Genomic DNA, 15413 nt, shown 5'->3' on the forward strand with positions numbered 1-15413 from the left:
GTGGTGAGTTGGATCACAGCACGAAGTCTCTAGACTGGACTACAGTAGTATGAACACTGGATGATAAACATTTTTCTCTCTTTATAAATTTCTCCTGCTGCTGTTTTATTTATGTCTTTTCATTGTATTTCAGCTTGATTGTCTAATCTAATGTATTAACCATGTGTTTTTTGTTGTTTTTTTTAATAAAAACTCTTTCGAGTTATTAATACGTTTTTGTTTTATTTTGGCTTTTGTTCCAATGAGACACACTTAGTGAGTAGTTGGAGGTGCTCTTTAGCGTTAATTGCCGTTCCAAGTGGCCAAAGTTAGTTGCAATGATTTGTAAGTTTAGTGGCAATACCGCGGTAACAGAAATATTATTATAATAAACTAATTTATGTAATTCTATGGACTTTATGTTGGTTAACAGTTCTTCTATTTGTTACATGAACTACTGAAATTAATCTCCGACACCTCTGACTTTCCAGTAACAAGGCTCTGTTCCTTTACAACCAATTTGTAATACAATTAAGGTTTATTACACTAATATTTCCTTGGGTACAATGCCCCTCAGCTGGTGTTGGGTTTGTTTGTGACTACCCCCTTCCACATTCACGTAAATGGAAATTATTCTAGTAAAAATAAATAAATAAATAAATTTATTTCTTTATAAATAAATTTATTTCTTTATAAATAAATTTATAAAATAAATTTATATATATATATATATATATATATATATATATATATATATATATATATATATATATATATATATATATATATTTGTACAGTTTTTCATTAAATGTACCTGTGTATTCTACCCCTACCTATAATCCAACTAATAGCACTGTGTTGCTTAACCCCTTCTTTAAGGTACATGCCCACCTTTGTCCACCTCCATCACAGCCTGACATCAGTGGGTTTTTCTCAGGGTGGAAAGCTCGTTCAGATCCACTGAAGACATTACATAACGTTTTTAATGACCTCACTGTAAATAATCAGTGGAGTTAATAATCTTAATAAACACCTTAACTTTTTCCATTAAATCTTTTTTTCCCCCAGATAAATAAGATGAGATTGAAGGTATCAGTGGTTTGCATTAAAAATCGAATCTGCAATGTGTCATTCAACCACACATCTGAGACAATAGCTTGTACTTGGAGGCCACTTCTGTGCCACGGCTCATTTTCTGTTCTTTGACAGAGATGATATGGTTGGTTTTTACCTGGCTACTGCCATCATTCAGTCATCTTTTACCATGTGTCCGTCTCCAGGTCCCCCAAAACTGAGCAATAAAGATGAACATTTTACCTGGAGAACTAGCCAGAGCAATGAAGTGAACACTACTGACAGGAAACAGCAAAGACTGGAAATAACGGTCAGAAAAAAGGTCACATGAGTTGTGTGGGTGTTTTATTTTTGTTTGTTTCTTTTGTTTTTTAATTTGTTGGTTTGTTTTTTGCAGGTGATATAGTGAAGTAAAACCATAAAGTTGCATAAACTATACTTTATTGATATACTTCAAATGTTAGATCATTGGTAATGTTCAGTGTAAATACAATATAAACTGCATATTTAGTTTTAATATGTTACATTTTATCGGACAAGCTTCATAACAAAGAAAGCATGAGGCAGTTTATTCCACCAAAGAGAAAATCCGATGGTTTTATGGGCTCTGTGCGTACAAAGATCCAAAACAAAGGCTATTTCAACTTCAAGTCTTCAAAGATCTCAGTCAGAGTGATTTCCGCCTGCTGTGAGAATTGTTCTTGCCCAGACAGAGTGCCACGCTGCTGGGGGAGGTTTGTGATGACACGGTGTAGAAGCTGCAAGGGGCCTGGTCCACTCTGTAGGAGATGGTACTGTAAAAGACAGGGTTGCTTGTCTGGTCACAGTGGGACTGAGAGGCGCTGTTGTAAACGTCCATGCAACAGTGCATGCAAAGGAACAAAGCCTGGAGTCTGCTGGGTTCAGGCAGGTTTGCATTCTTGGGTATAATAGGTCTGTGCTCCTCTGCAGGAGAAGACAGGAGGCTGACAAAGCTGTTGCAATCCTCCATGGGAAAGGTAAGCCTGATAAGTTCATCTTCATCATCCTTACATAGGTCCTCAGCAGTTCCTTCTCCAATGTCCACGATCTCCCTGTACTCCTGCTCTTCTTCCCCTGCAGTGGAGCTCCCATCAAGCTCACCTGAGCTTACAGTGAGAAACCTCAACACCACCAGGTTAAGAAATGCTCCGATGACCGTCAGCCCAACTAGAATGTACATGAAGCTAAATGCCACGTAGGTAGGTTGCTTCTAGAGCGCATCTTTTGTCTGCAAGGCTACAAAATCTCCAAACCCAATGGTAAAGTTTGATAAAGCAGTATGAGGTATGAGGCATTAAAAAAGCTCCAGCCCTCAAAATAGGAAAAGGCTGCAGCTCCTGCAAACTAAGTGCTTACCCAAGATAGTAAACCCACCAGGACCATGTTTCCCATTGACACCTCTGTCTTCTGTAAGCCCAGGCCCTGCTTGACTCTGCTCAGGAGGTATCTCACAAAAGTGTTGATCCTCTCGCCCAGGCTCTGGAACATGACCAGCGTCAGAGGGATGCCCAAGAGCGCATAAAACATACAGAAGGCCTTTCCAGCATTGGTGCACGGAACAGCATGGCCATAACCTGCAAAGTCAAAGAATAATACAGGTCAAAGGTTGAGTACTACTGTTTCATAGTCATCAAGCTCCATAGACATCAAACTAGTATATTGCTGCTTTAAACACTGCAAGGCAGGGATACTCACACATAACTCAGTATTGGTATCAGATCAGTACTAGCGCCTCAGTATTGATACTTTGTTTCTATCCTCTATGTTCAGTATGTAGTCCATGGAATTGTGTTAAATAAATAAGTAAAATAGAAATGAAAAAATACAAGTCAAACACGGGCTATGAAAAATATCTGAACTTTTTTGTATGTTGACTGTCACATAATTTTATTTATAGCCTCTAGCACATTGAAACAACAGAAGCTGACTGAAAGTCCTTTAGTGATAAGCACATTTACATTCCAGGTCTCCAAAAAAAAAAAAAAAACACACAAAAAGCTGGAAAATGTGTTCAGACTTTGCAAACTGATGATTAATCTCCCTCATCTCACTGCCCTCTCCAACATAAGCCATCTTTATCGTTAAAAGTATCTGAATCAGTATTGGTATCACCAATACTGGCCCTCGAGTTACATGGAATTGGCTTGATACCAATATTTTTCAATCCTGCACACCACTACTTAACATAAAAAGTGTTTACTGGACATTAACAGCAGGTTCTCTCAGTTGTTTATACTTGTCTCCAATGTTCCCTCTAATTTTTAATGTGTCTGAGCGAACACACAAACTCCCTGAGCGATCCCTTGGACCACTGTGAGCGACATCAGACGTGTGCACTGTGGTCACGCCACCATCTAATCCATCCAAGTTACATGGTTTATTAAAATAATCAAATTACAGCATTTACATTTATGTTAGACTACTTTTAATTAACTGCTTTAGCCCACTTACAATGAAAATGTAAAAAAAATCTAGTCATTGACCTGTGCAGTATGTTAACACTATTGGAAGTAAAAATAACTTGAACTTTTTAACTATATATATATATATATATATATATATATATATATATATATATATATATATATATATATATATATATATATATTACAGAACAATCAGCTCTTCTGCATTAAATTTGATGCCACACAAATTATTTGTGCCACTCCAAAAAATAATTTCTGTCCACTATGACATAAAGGAGAACAACAGCCTGATGCCTGCAGGCCTGACAGCAGGAGATGTATCACTCGTGTAATACCTGTAACATTCTGCATTCGCCTCATTATTCTGACACACACAACAAAACTATTGACTACACTACACACTAACTACACAAGATTTGCGCTAAACGTCGCAAATCTCTCACATCTCAAAACACCACCGTCACTCCTAAAACTTCCCCCGTTTCTTAACAACTAGATGCCACGTTGCCATATCATTTTTTGATTGGTCGACATGGTACTTTTTTCGACCAATAGGAAAGGGTGGGGGTTTTGGTTTTGTTTTTGCTCACAGGTGGAGAGTGCTTTCAAGCGTTTTCCTTATAAAACGCAGTTTTTACCGTTTCTTACGTAAAGCAGTAAATATAAACAACGATAGTATTCAGGAAGAAAACCAAACATTGCAGATATTTTTATCATAACTCTGGTTTTACGTGACCTATCAACACAAAATCAAAACTGGTATAAAGTCCACACTTTTTCAATTGTTCGTCTGTCCTGCTCACATCTCCAATGGTTGTACACGTTGTCATTAACGTGGCTTCACTCCACATCAGCCACGCCGCTTTGCTCGCTAAAACACGGGTGTCGGCACATAAGGACGCTGTCACAGCCTGTCAACGTTGCTTAGCTGCGTATATACAAATGTGAATCGCATTATTGGCTGGACTATGGGATAAAGTGGCATCTTTCTAATCCCATACGGGAGCAGCCAGTCACTCACTGACTAACACTGCAAAACAGAATTGTTAAAGTATTAATTTTAATTTCAATTCAGGTGAGGGTTTTTTTGTGCGCAACGCATATTTTCTGTGCGCAATTGCGCACGTGCGCAGCTTAGAGGGAACATCGCTTGTCTCACTGTTTATATTTCTGCAATTAGTTCAACTTTTTGGGAAATGGTAAGGACATAGGTGATTAACAAAAGGCAACTGTTTCTACATAATATATGAAGCTACCAAGCTGTAAGAAAACATAGTGACACTTTGGCTTCTTAACATTACAGGGCGTGCACACTTACAAGGGTGGTTTACTCAGACCTTTGTTCCTCAGTCTGAGGTTGGGCAGGAAAGCTGGAGTTTATATCAGACCAATAAGACAGCACGTGAGAAATTGTAACTGAAAAGTGTTATTGTTTCATTGCTTTAGGTCTGTTCAGGCCAACCTTGGACTGGTAACCAATCCAGTGTGTACTCACCTCTTGCCTACTGCCAACTGGGATAGGCTCCAAGGTGGCTATAAGAGATTAAGGCTTCTGATCTGTACTTTTTTGTCACATAGAAGTAGTTTAAGTATTTTAAGAAAGGGTTGGGGGGTGGGGGGGGTTACCATTAAAAAATTAAAAACTTTCAAAAACTTTGCACACTTGTTTACTACATATGCAGCTGCCTACATAATCACTTTACCGATATTTTGCTGAAAAGGCCAAACTACATCTATCTTAATCCAAGAATTTGGACCTAGAACAACAACAGCAGGTGTTTCTGGACAGCTTTGCTTTCTGTAAATAGGCTAATTTAAAACAAGACTAAACTTTAGCTACGTCCCAACATTACAAGGAGTAATAATTCACAATCAGAAAATCATTTAGGTAGGCCTAGTTTATGTGTCTATTTTCAATGAGTTGCTGTTCAGGGTCCAAATAAAGAAAAACTGTCAAAAAAAAATTACTGCAAAAATCACACAATACCGTGAAGTTAAGCCACAACATTATATACTTGCCAATTGTAGTGATAACGGTGATGGCAACGTAAAAAGAGCCGACGAACTTCCACTGCCTCCCAGCGCGATGCGGCTCTGTCTGATGGACCACAGATCTCGTTGAAATCGTCCTCGTACTTTTCTTCAGCTCGCTCGGCTTCTGCTCCAGCGCCTTTTTTTCTTGAACTCTCGCCTTCTGACTCTAGTGCGTCAAAACCTGCGGCTCCTACAAGCAGGTAGAAAATACTTGAGAGGATGAGAGAGAGGGTCCTGATGTTCTGCGTCCTCATCCTCAAATCCAGAGTGCCCGGAGGAGGCGGGGAGGGTGCTGCTGCTCCTGCTGCTGCTGCTCAGAGGTACAGATGCACAGGATCAGAGCCATCCTGCACATGGTTTTCACTGTTCTTCATGGTGTAAAGAGGCCTTGGGCCTGTTAGGAGTACAGCATAGGTCTAAATGGCTAAGTGTAGCCTATAGTATTAGCGTGTGGTCAGGTGAAGCGGCCCCAAACTTGTCTGCACAGGTTTAGTCGTCCATCCTAACATGCTTGCATAACCTCGTTTACTGAACTTTAAGAGGACTATGAGGACTTTTAAGTGCTAATGTGCTCAGTTCGGTTTCTTTAAACAGTTACAGTTATATTCACTTTGATGTTGCAAGATTTCAGCATAGGGTGTTTAGTTTGTTTCACGTTTTGTGCTAGAGTATACATTTAATTTCTTACTTTAAATTTAGTTTTAAGACAGACTGGAAGTTAGAAACTCACGCATGACACAATATGTCTAAATTAGAGCAGGACTATATTAAACCTTTTCTATGGGAAAAGCACAATAAAAAAATCATTAAATGTTCTACTAATGTAATACATGTGCATCACTGTATATAAAATATGGCTGTAGTCGCTAACACCTTTTCCTTAAACCGGTGGTCATCAAGAGGGATGGTTCTGAATATTCCTGCAGAAGCTCCATGTCAATTATGTCTTAAGGCACATCCTGCTTTTTTACTTAAACTGCATTTGACTGATTTATGAAAATGGTTATCACACTGTATCAAAGAAGACCTAAAATTAAACAATAGACACCTCAAGGTCCTTTATATTTTAAGGTAAAGACCCTACAATGATACAGAGTAAACCCCAACAATCACATGACTCCCTATGAGCAAGCACTTGGCAACAGTTGGAAGGAAAAAGTCCATTTTGACAGGAAGGAAACATCTGGTAGACCCAAGCTCAGGGAGTGGAAGTCATCTGCAGCGACTGGTTGCGGGAGAGGGCAGAGACAGGACGAAGGATGTACTGTGGAAGAGAGCGAGAGATTAATAACAAGTAACAAGTAGAAAATGCATTTTCTGAAGAAACTGCAGTGTGAATGCTGATCGCTGGATGTTTTGAGCTGAAATGAAATAATTGCTAAAGTTTAGCTAAAAATGTTAAATGAGCTGAAAAATACAGAATTTTTCATCTGAAAAAAAGTGCAGAACTGTTGAAAGCTGAAGTTCACACAGAAGAAGAGGTTGAAAAGTAGCTGAGCATATTAAAAGTTTGCATTTGAAAAAGCTGAGTAATGACAAAAGAAAATTAAAAGTCAGAAAACTTCTGAATGAATATTAAAAGTTTGTATCTGTTTGTTTTGAGAGATGCCTCAAAACAAACAGGTTTTTGCTTCTCTCCTGGATCAGCTGGAGCTTTCTTTTGGCACCTGACAAAAGTCCCAGCTGGACTTTTGTCAAAGCTGGGAAAACCTGTAGTGATCCCGTATGTGTCAGGAGTATGGGAACAGTTGAGACGGATTTTTTCTAAACACCATGTCTCTGTGGCTTTTAAACCCCAAAACACGCTGAGCCAAAAATTGGTCCACCCCAAGCATCGCGTCACCAGACACAAACAGAGTAACATAGTGTACGCTGTTAAGTGCCAGGAGGATTGCCAGGATTTATACATGGGGGAAACCAATTACGTAGCTCCACCTGTACGTTCATGTAGTATTTGCTACAAACAAATACGGTAGCTTAATCAGCATCCACACGAATTAAATGTAAAGTTGTGTATTCTGTAACTCACATATGTGGCAGGCTTTTAAAGAAACACAGCATCACCAGCTACCCTTTCTGGACTCTCATCCCTGTATTATTTTGCCCTGTGAAGTACTCCTGTCTGGAGTAATCACACTACCCGCAGCTATAGTATTACTCTCAGCAGTGAGGCATTAGCTGGTGGCAGCGTTGACCTTTATCAAGCGTACATAGCTGCTGAGCCAACTACCACCCTAGCTGTCGTCATTAACTACGTTCTGCGCGCTTGCCGAGTGAGGCCGACTGTAGAGGTGGTTTGTGTGTACGTATCAGTGCAACTGTGCAGGGCCCTCGTTTGAGGGGCCTTCACTGAGATTTCCTGCGGCATCTGTTGGATTTTCGCACGTGCTAATCGGGTTCACGGCAGTGCGATCAGAAAACAGGCCAACTGCCTTAGCTCCATGCTGCAACTTATTTCACTTTCACAAAGTTCCCATCTATTTTAGGAGGGCAATCCAATTTGTGGAAACTATTCTTGCACTGAAGCGGGCCATAAAGAGCCCAAGATCTGTCATTAAAATCCACAGTTACTGCCTCCATTCCCCGCAGAACATATGACTATCATCCTCTGTGTTTTCATCTTCTACAGCCAATACAGGACCTTAGCCTGCTCTGGTAAGCACGAATGAATCGACTACCATGCAGAGATTAGCAGTGTAGCATTCTGACACATCTCTTTATATTGTAAGGCTGATTCAACCTCATCACTCCACACACGCCACATGCATAGGGAGGAGGTGCAACAGTAACTGATACACAAAAGCTATCACCTCATTCAAATCAGATTCAGAAGTCTCAGTCTTTCTTTCCTCTAATGGTAGAAAGAATAGTCCTGTTGAAATGAGTATGAGAGATAACAGCCTCATCATGGAGCACTAAATGAATTCACACGGTGCTTAAACAAGTACAGATCAATTCCTTTTGCGAACTTCACGTCATAGGAAACAAATATTACCAAAGCAGTGTTATATAGTCATAAATATATAGCTCATTGTAGCGTGCCATAAACCCAAAAAGCAACTGAGTTTATAATAAGGGCGTCTGTGCTGGTTTAAAAACTCCATTCATGAAATAATGACACTGTATTATCTGATGTACTCATCCCATATCTCTCTGTTCAGCAGGACAATTCATATAACCTGTTATCTCTCACAGGAAGACATTAAGAGCAGGATGTCCACCGACTCAGGTCCAGACACTCATCTGTCCAAGTGCCAGTCCCGTACAAAATGAGCCATGGAAATATACTGCAAACATGATGCTATCTTTGCATTGATAACAGCCGCAGTGGGAATAAGGGCAGTGGATACGATGATCATATAGTATAAAGATCTGGAGCATTTTTATCATTAATATAAAAATTCTACCTCTTTTTAAAAAAAATAAGTAGAGGCTTCACACATATTTGCAGACAAACATGTCTTTAGTGACAAGGCTACAGTGTCACAGAGGGAAACAGGCTTGAACTTTGCAGCTAATCTCGACAGGCTCTTGAGCCTTATTAGCCAAAAGGGCATGGACATGGTCTGTAAGTCATGTACGTCAGAAAGGGCTCCTAATCAAGACACCTGCAGTGAAGATGACTCTGACAAGAGAAAGTACTCTTCTAATTTAACTTGAATTTATTCTAATTTATCAAATGCAGAAAAAATCTCATTTTTAGACACCTGCAAATTGTAATATTTACTATTAATCATATTGAAATGATGAATTTAATGTGACTCAATCACAACGGGAAGTTGGAAAACTTCTGTGATTTCATATATATAAAAAAGGCAGGTTTTACTCAGCTTTGGCTGCCCTGGGAGGGAATAATATTTACTGAGTGTACCTCACTATCGGGGTGAAGGTGTGACTAAATTATGGGTTATCTGTGCAAAGGGGATTCCTGACTGTTTATGCAATTACAGGTAAACTTTGTACCTTTTTAAGCGCCATAATTTTTTATTTTTAAATGCAAAAATAGGGTTTCAATCCAAGTCTTGGAAATCTAAGGTGTTGCTCCTTCACTGGTGCAATGTTTAGGTTTAATTTAAGGGATATGTCCCATACACTTAAACCGTGATCATTAATGAGATGAATAAATATAGAAATATATAAAAATTGGTTTATTAATTAGATATACAACCAAGTCACATTACAATATACTAACAGTGATATAACACAAGCCCAAGTGAAGGTATTTGGATTTCTGACATAGTTTACTTTTAAAAGAAAATTAACTTTTACACGTCAACCAAGTTTTCCCAAACTAAAGTCTAGTCTACTTTTGATGTGCAGCAGCGTGTAAATAGTCGGTAACATGTTGGTTGTCGCCGCAAAGTTTAGTTTCGGTTTTCTGTGAAGTGCGTAAGGGAAAGCGAAAGCGAAACTGACTGACCGATTATCTTCACGCGTGAGGGTTATGTCGGTGCCGTGTCGCTGCTGTAAAGTAATAATGCTTTGGTTTGGAAACAATGGGTTTCGCTCGCTTTGGGGCTGGATAGTGCGCAACAAGAATCTTTTACTGGTCTTGCTTTTTCCACTGGTTCCACTGTTTAGATTTTTAACTTATTCAAAGAAAGACGGAAATAAGCCTGAAACAAGCGACGACAACACACGTCCACTCAAAGATTCACTTGACGATGAAGAGGGTATTAGTGCCGGACAGAAGAGGTCCTCAGACGAAGATGGGGAGCCCGTGAGCAAGCGAGCAAGGTCTAACCAAGAGGACTTTCAAAATGATCGAGTTGAGACCGTTGATGAAAATGTGAGTAAAGAAATGAACATTTACAGTAACAGGTGATCATGCAGGTTTCTCACCAATCGTTTTAAGTTTGTATTCTGTGAATGTAAAACGTGATAAAGAATTGATCAACTGTATAACAGGCAACTTGGAGATACAAACATGGCATAATGCCGCTCTTTACTTTATTCATTTTAGGTTTCTAAGGTAAACCCAAAAGAGTCTGAAATACGCACAGAAAACGAAGTTGACGAAGTGAACAAGCTGACAGGGCCGGAAGAAGAAGAGTTTGACAGCACAGAGTATCGAGTTCACACTACGGATGAATTCTACTGCGACTATGATTCAACCTGGGAGACCGACCCGAATGAGGAGAGCCCACCCAGCAGGATCAGACAGACAACAAACTATGTAAGTAAGCCAGTGCCTGTCACAAGTGCTTTGATTTTCCACGTCTGCTCACAAATCATTTACTGCAGGCATAAAAGGAGCCACCTGTCACAGGCCCACAGGCCCAAGGTGTTAAGTGGCTCCTCCAGAGAACTTTACTGAGGTGATAGCTCTGTTCACATTTCTTGATTTTTCCTGCAAGACAAAATCACAAAGATGGCTCAAAAAACAACAAAGAGCCAAAGGAAGACATTTAAAATTTCCCAAAAGAGATTAAAATCAGTGGGAAAAATAAAATGGACATAAATAACAATGGTGAACAAAGAAGTAGATAACCAGAAACATTTTTAGCGTGGTGACTACATTTTGTGTTGTGAAATATATCTCTGAAATAATCAATAATCAACAAATGAATACAAAGAGCCACAGAATGACATATGCACAAAGACAGAAATCAATTTATTGTAAATAAAGATGGAGGATCTCCAAGGATGATCTTTGGGTTACTGAATGTCTCCTTTAACTGTGCAGTGTTACCCCTGAACTTCATTTATCCTCTGTGTTCCAGTACAAGTTCAGCAGATTTGAACGTGCTGCGAGAGACATGCAGAACTACAGACATGACTACCCTGTAAGTCTCACACACACACACTGTAAACACACACTCTCATGTTTAAGCACAAGCCAAGCACATGTTGTTCTTTTATGTGTCCCTGCAGAGCCAAATCAAGACACAGCACAGGAAGAAGAACACAAATGTATGTACACGTTTGTTTTTAGATTTATTTCATAGAAGAACAAAAAAAATGGTTTGAATCAAATTCTTTTCTCTTGTGTAGGACGACAAGTCTAATCTGAATTTCTACCTTGGAAAGAAACGATCGGTGCCAGACGGTAGGCCTTTTTAGTAGAACAAAGTATAGAGTCAAGTATGTCCATAAAGTGGAAGTGAAATAAATGTTTTTCTGTAATTTATTTGTTCAAGAATGAGAGCTTATAAAATTCATTATTTTATTCAACTAATCCTCTAAATATCTCCGTGTCATCAGAACCTTCAGTGGCCTTAAACGGTACTGATATTACACAAGAATGCTATAATCATGAGATGTCAAAAAAAAAAAAGATATTTTTTGATACTGACATATCAGCTTGAGCCACCTGAGTGATCACTGGATAAATCGTAATCGGTGCAGCTTCATTTACAAACAGATTTATTTGCTGTGACTTGTATTTGTTACCAGGTGTCAGCATAACTGAGTTCCATGAAGAATGGTGTAGAGACTATGAAAGACTTGAGTACGTGCACACATATATTCAGTGGTAAGTTACTCTATAGTCACAAATATGATGTAAAACGTTCAGTTCCAGTTTGTAACGACATTTTCTCTCAAAGGTTGTTCCCACTGCAAGAACCAGGAGTGAACTATGAGGCCAGTACACTGACAAAGGAAGAAATTAGGGTAAACCTGTGAAAGTTACCAAGTCATGATTTAAAATTAAAACATGTCTTATACACTGATAGAGGTTCGATGTTTCCTTCAGGATTTTCGTAATCACAGCCTTGCACAGGAAAACCTGCTGAAGTCGTACGAGCTCATGTTGGACTTTTATGGTATCGTGTTGTGTGATGAAGAAACTGGAGAAGTCAAGAGAGCAGAGCACTGGGAAGAAAGATTTGACAACCTTAACAGGTAAAACTACCTCTGAATTTAAAAAAATCTGTGTGCAGTAAAAGTGACAAAAAGCTGTAAATGATGTATTTTTGGGACTGATCACTGTCTGACAGTCACACACACAACAGCCTGCGCATCACTCGCATCCTGAAGTGTCTGGGAAACCTGGGTTACCGTCACTACCAAGCCCCTCTGGTGCGCTTCTTCCTGGAGGAGACTCTGGTCAACGGACAACTTCCAAACATCAGGGACAGCGTCCTCAGCTACTTTATGTTTGCTGTACTTGATAAGACAAAGCGCAGACGTCTCATCAAGTATGCATATTTGAACTATGAGCTTAAAGATGAGTTTGTGTGGTGCCCAAAGAAAATCCAAGAATTGTGGTCAAAGGAGCCCAAGGCAGCAAAGGAACAGGACGCTGACTCTGTGGAGTCACAGGAGGACACTGTGATTTCTGACAGTGAAGCACAAGAAGAGGAAAACCTGTCTGCAGATGAGTCGTGTAACAAAGCAGAGGATGAGTCTCATGAGGATGAAGAAACTTTCAGCCATAATGAAGATTGATTGATGACAATGAAAAGCTTATGAATAATACTGATAAATTGCACTGAAGTGTGGAGTGATTTAGTTCAACACTGTAGATCTTAGATTACTAGCAGGTTATTGTGCTTTACACACTGAGTCAAAGGGTTGATTCTTTATAGAAATGTTTGTTTACTTCAATATTTACAACTTAAAGTTTGGATTTTTATTTGCAATTGATTCTTTTTCTGAACAAAAAAAATTAAGCGTTCTGAAATGGATGCATGTTTTACACAAAATTCAAGGGTTAATGTTATTGTGTGACTATGTGGGATCAATTAATTACTATAATTGCTCAGTGATGAATGTATTTTAAATTTTTTTGCATTCTTGTGTCTAGAATTAAAACATTCTCATTCAGAAAGTTCACATCTTGTTGTTTTATATCTCTCTTAATTTCCTTTAAGAGTTGCATATTCAAATCGCAGGTTAGTACAGGTTGTGGTCAAAATAAAATTAGAGGGTGGCAAGATAAAGAATCTTACAGTCAGTTACAAAGTTAATTCATGTATTACTACAGTTGGTCACTTTACAAAAGGACATAAAAATCTCTGACAGACTCCCAAATATTGCTGCCCATCAAAGGTTAACAGCCTCAACTGTTCACTTTCTAATTCTGTCATCTGACTCCTTACACCAGCAATCATCACAGCTAAACAACAATGTGAAGGCCAAGAAATTACACACAACTTTAAAGTTGAATACTTGTTCCATTAATATTTAAAAGAAAAAGGTTTTTAAAACTGAGGCAAATTTCATCAAATGGGTTCAAACAGTTGAGCTGAAACAAAAATAGCTTGTGTTCCCATCAGACTGTGAGCACCATCTTTTGCAGGCTCCACAGAGACAAAGGGAGAGCATTTAGATTTATTTATTTTTTAAAGAAAAATCACCTAAATCGACAACATGGATGGGAACAGCAGGAATGTAACTGAGAATATTGCTGAAGTAAAGCTTTAATGTACTTTTACTTTATTTAGGTTTTTCTATGCTACTTTCTGCTTTTACACCACTGTGTTTATAATGTAAAGATTAGACTTTGTACTCCATGCTGAAATGCAGAGGAGAGCGAGCGTTGTCAATTGCAGCTCCAATGCTTTGGAATAACCTTCCCCTCCATATTAGACAAGCGTTATCAGTGCAGGTTTTTAAGTCCAGATTGAAGACCTTTTTTATTCCCTGGCTTTTAACTCTGCAGGAAACTGACACCTTTCTTATTAATTTTATTGTATTTTTAATAATTTTATTGTATTTTAAATTTTGCTTGTTGTTTTGATCTGTGTTGTTCAGCACTTTGGTCTGCCTGGTGTGTTTTTAAAGTGCTATACAAATAAACAATGATGATGATGATGATGTGAATTCAATTCAATTCAATTCAATTCAATTTTATTTATATAGCGCCAAATCACAACAAAAGTCGCCTCAAGGCGCTTCATAGATACAGAGAAAAACCCAACAATCATATGACCCCCTATGAGCAAGCACTTTGGCGACAGTCGGAAGGAAAAACTCCCTTTTAACAGGAAGAAACCTCCGGCAGAACCAGGCTCAGGGAGGGGCGGCCATCTGCTGCGACCGGTTGGGGTGAGAGAAGGAAGACAGGATAAAAGACATGCTGTGGAAGAGAGACAGAGGTTAATAACAGATATGATTCAATGCAGAGAGGTCTATTAATACATAGTGAGTGAGAAAGGTGACTGGAAAGGAAAAACTCAATGCATCATGGGAATCCCCCGGCAGCCTACATCTATTGCAGCATAACTAAGGGAGGATTCAGGGTCACCTGGTCCAGCCCTAACTATATGCTTTAGCAAAAAGGAAAGTTTTAAGCCTAATCTTAAAAGTAGAGATAGTGTCTGTCTCCCGAATCCAAACTGGAAGCTGGTTCTACAGAAGAGGGGCCTGAAAACTGAAGGCTCTCCCTCCCATTCTACTTTTAAATACTCTAGGAACAACAAGTAGGCCTGCAGAGCGAGAGCGAAGTGCTCTAATAGGGTGATATGGTACTACAAGGTCATTAAGATAAGATGGGGCCTGAATGATTTGAAAGCTCTGATTTCTTGCTTTTATTATTTTGCAGATAAATTGCATTGCTATATATCAAGTTACCCAGCCATATACACTGGTGTGGGAAAAGTGTTTGGGTTTTTTTTTTTTTTTTTTTTGCTATTTTGTCAGACTTAAATGTTTCGGATCATCAAAAAAAATATTAGACAAAGATAACACAAGAAAACACACATAGTTACTTAGATTACATATTCTGATATCCTGTATTCAGTGTTGGGAAGGTTACTTTTAAGATATATTCCATTACAGATTACAGAATACATGCCCCAAAATGTATTTTGTAACGTATTCCATTACATTACTCAGTGAGAGTAACGTATTCTGAATACTTTGGATTACTTAATATATTATCAAGCTTTTTACAACTACGTGAATGTACTATTGCTGTGTGATTTATTACTG

General features: G+C 38.8%; 1 protein-coding gene and 1 pseudogene across 2 annotated transcripts; one reads left to right on the plus strand and one right to left on the minus strand.

Annotated features, from left to right (window-relative positions):
- Window positions 1-778: 778 nt before the first annotated feature.
- On the minus strand, window positions 779-6365 carry LOC146519033 (potassium channel subfamily K member 15-like; annotated as a pseudogene).
- A 3553-nt stretch (window positions 6366-9918) lies between these two features.
- LOC146519034 (uncharacterized) lies at window positions 9919-14290 on the plus strand. 2 transcript variants are annotated; one of them, XM_085159069.1, is made up of 9 exons: window positions 9919-10323; window positions 10498-10722; window positions 11264-11320; window positions 11409-11447; window positions 11529-11583; window positions 11931-12009; window positions 12083-12149; window positions 12232-12380; window positions 12476-14290. In XM_085159069.1, the coding sequence occupies exons 1-9, from the start codon at window positions 9979-9981 to the stop codon at window positions 12924-12926; spliced, it is 1467 nt and encodes a 488-aa protein (XP_085015195.1). In that variant the 5' UTR covers window positions 9919-9978; the 3' UTR covers window positions 12927-14290. The 2 variants fall into 2 exon arrangements, with proteins under 2 accessions (XP_085015195.1, XP_085015196.1); XM_085159070.1 differs by having other exon boundaries at window positions 9921-10323; window positions 10498-10710; window positions 11258-11320; window positions 12476-14287.
- The last annotated feature ends 1123 nt before the right edge of the window (window positions 14291-15413 follow it).

Source organism: Neolamprologus multifasciatus, chromosome 5 (genome assembly GCF_963576455.1).
Source record: "Neolamprologus multifasciatus chromosome 5, fNeoMul1.2, whole genome shotgun sequence".
NCBI classification, from domain to species: domain Eukaryota; kingdom Metazoa; phylum Chordata; class Actinopteri; order Cichliformes; family Cichlidae; genus Neolamprologus; species Neolamprologus multifasciatus.

What these genes read in the sequence shown, in the direction of transcription:
- LOC146519034 (XM_085159069.1), top strand. Translation starts at nt 9,979, where the DNA reads ATGTCGGTGCCGTGTCGCTGCTGTAAAGTAATAATGCTTTGGTTTGGA. An exon ending in TTGAGACCGTTGATGAAAAT is followed by an intron (nt 10,324 to 10,497) that starts GTGAGTAAAGAA and finishes TATTCATTTTAG; the next exon opens with GTTTCTAAGGTAAACCCAAA. An exon ending in ACAGGAAGAAGAACACAAAT is followed by an intron (nt 11,448 to 11,528) that starts GTATGTACACGT and finishes TCTCTTGTGTAG; the next exon opens with GACGACAAGTCTAATCTGAA.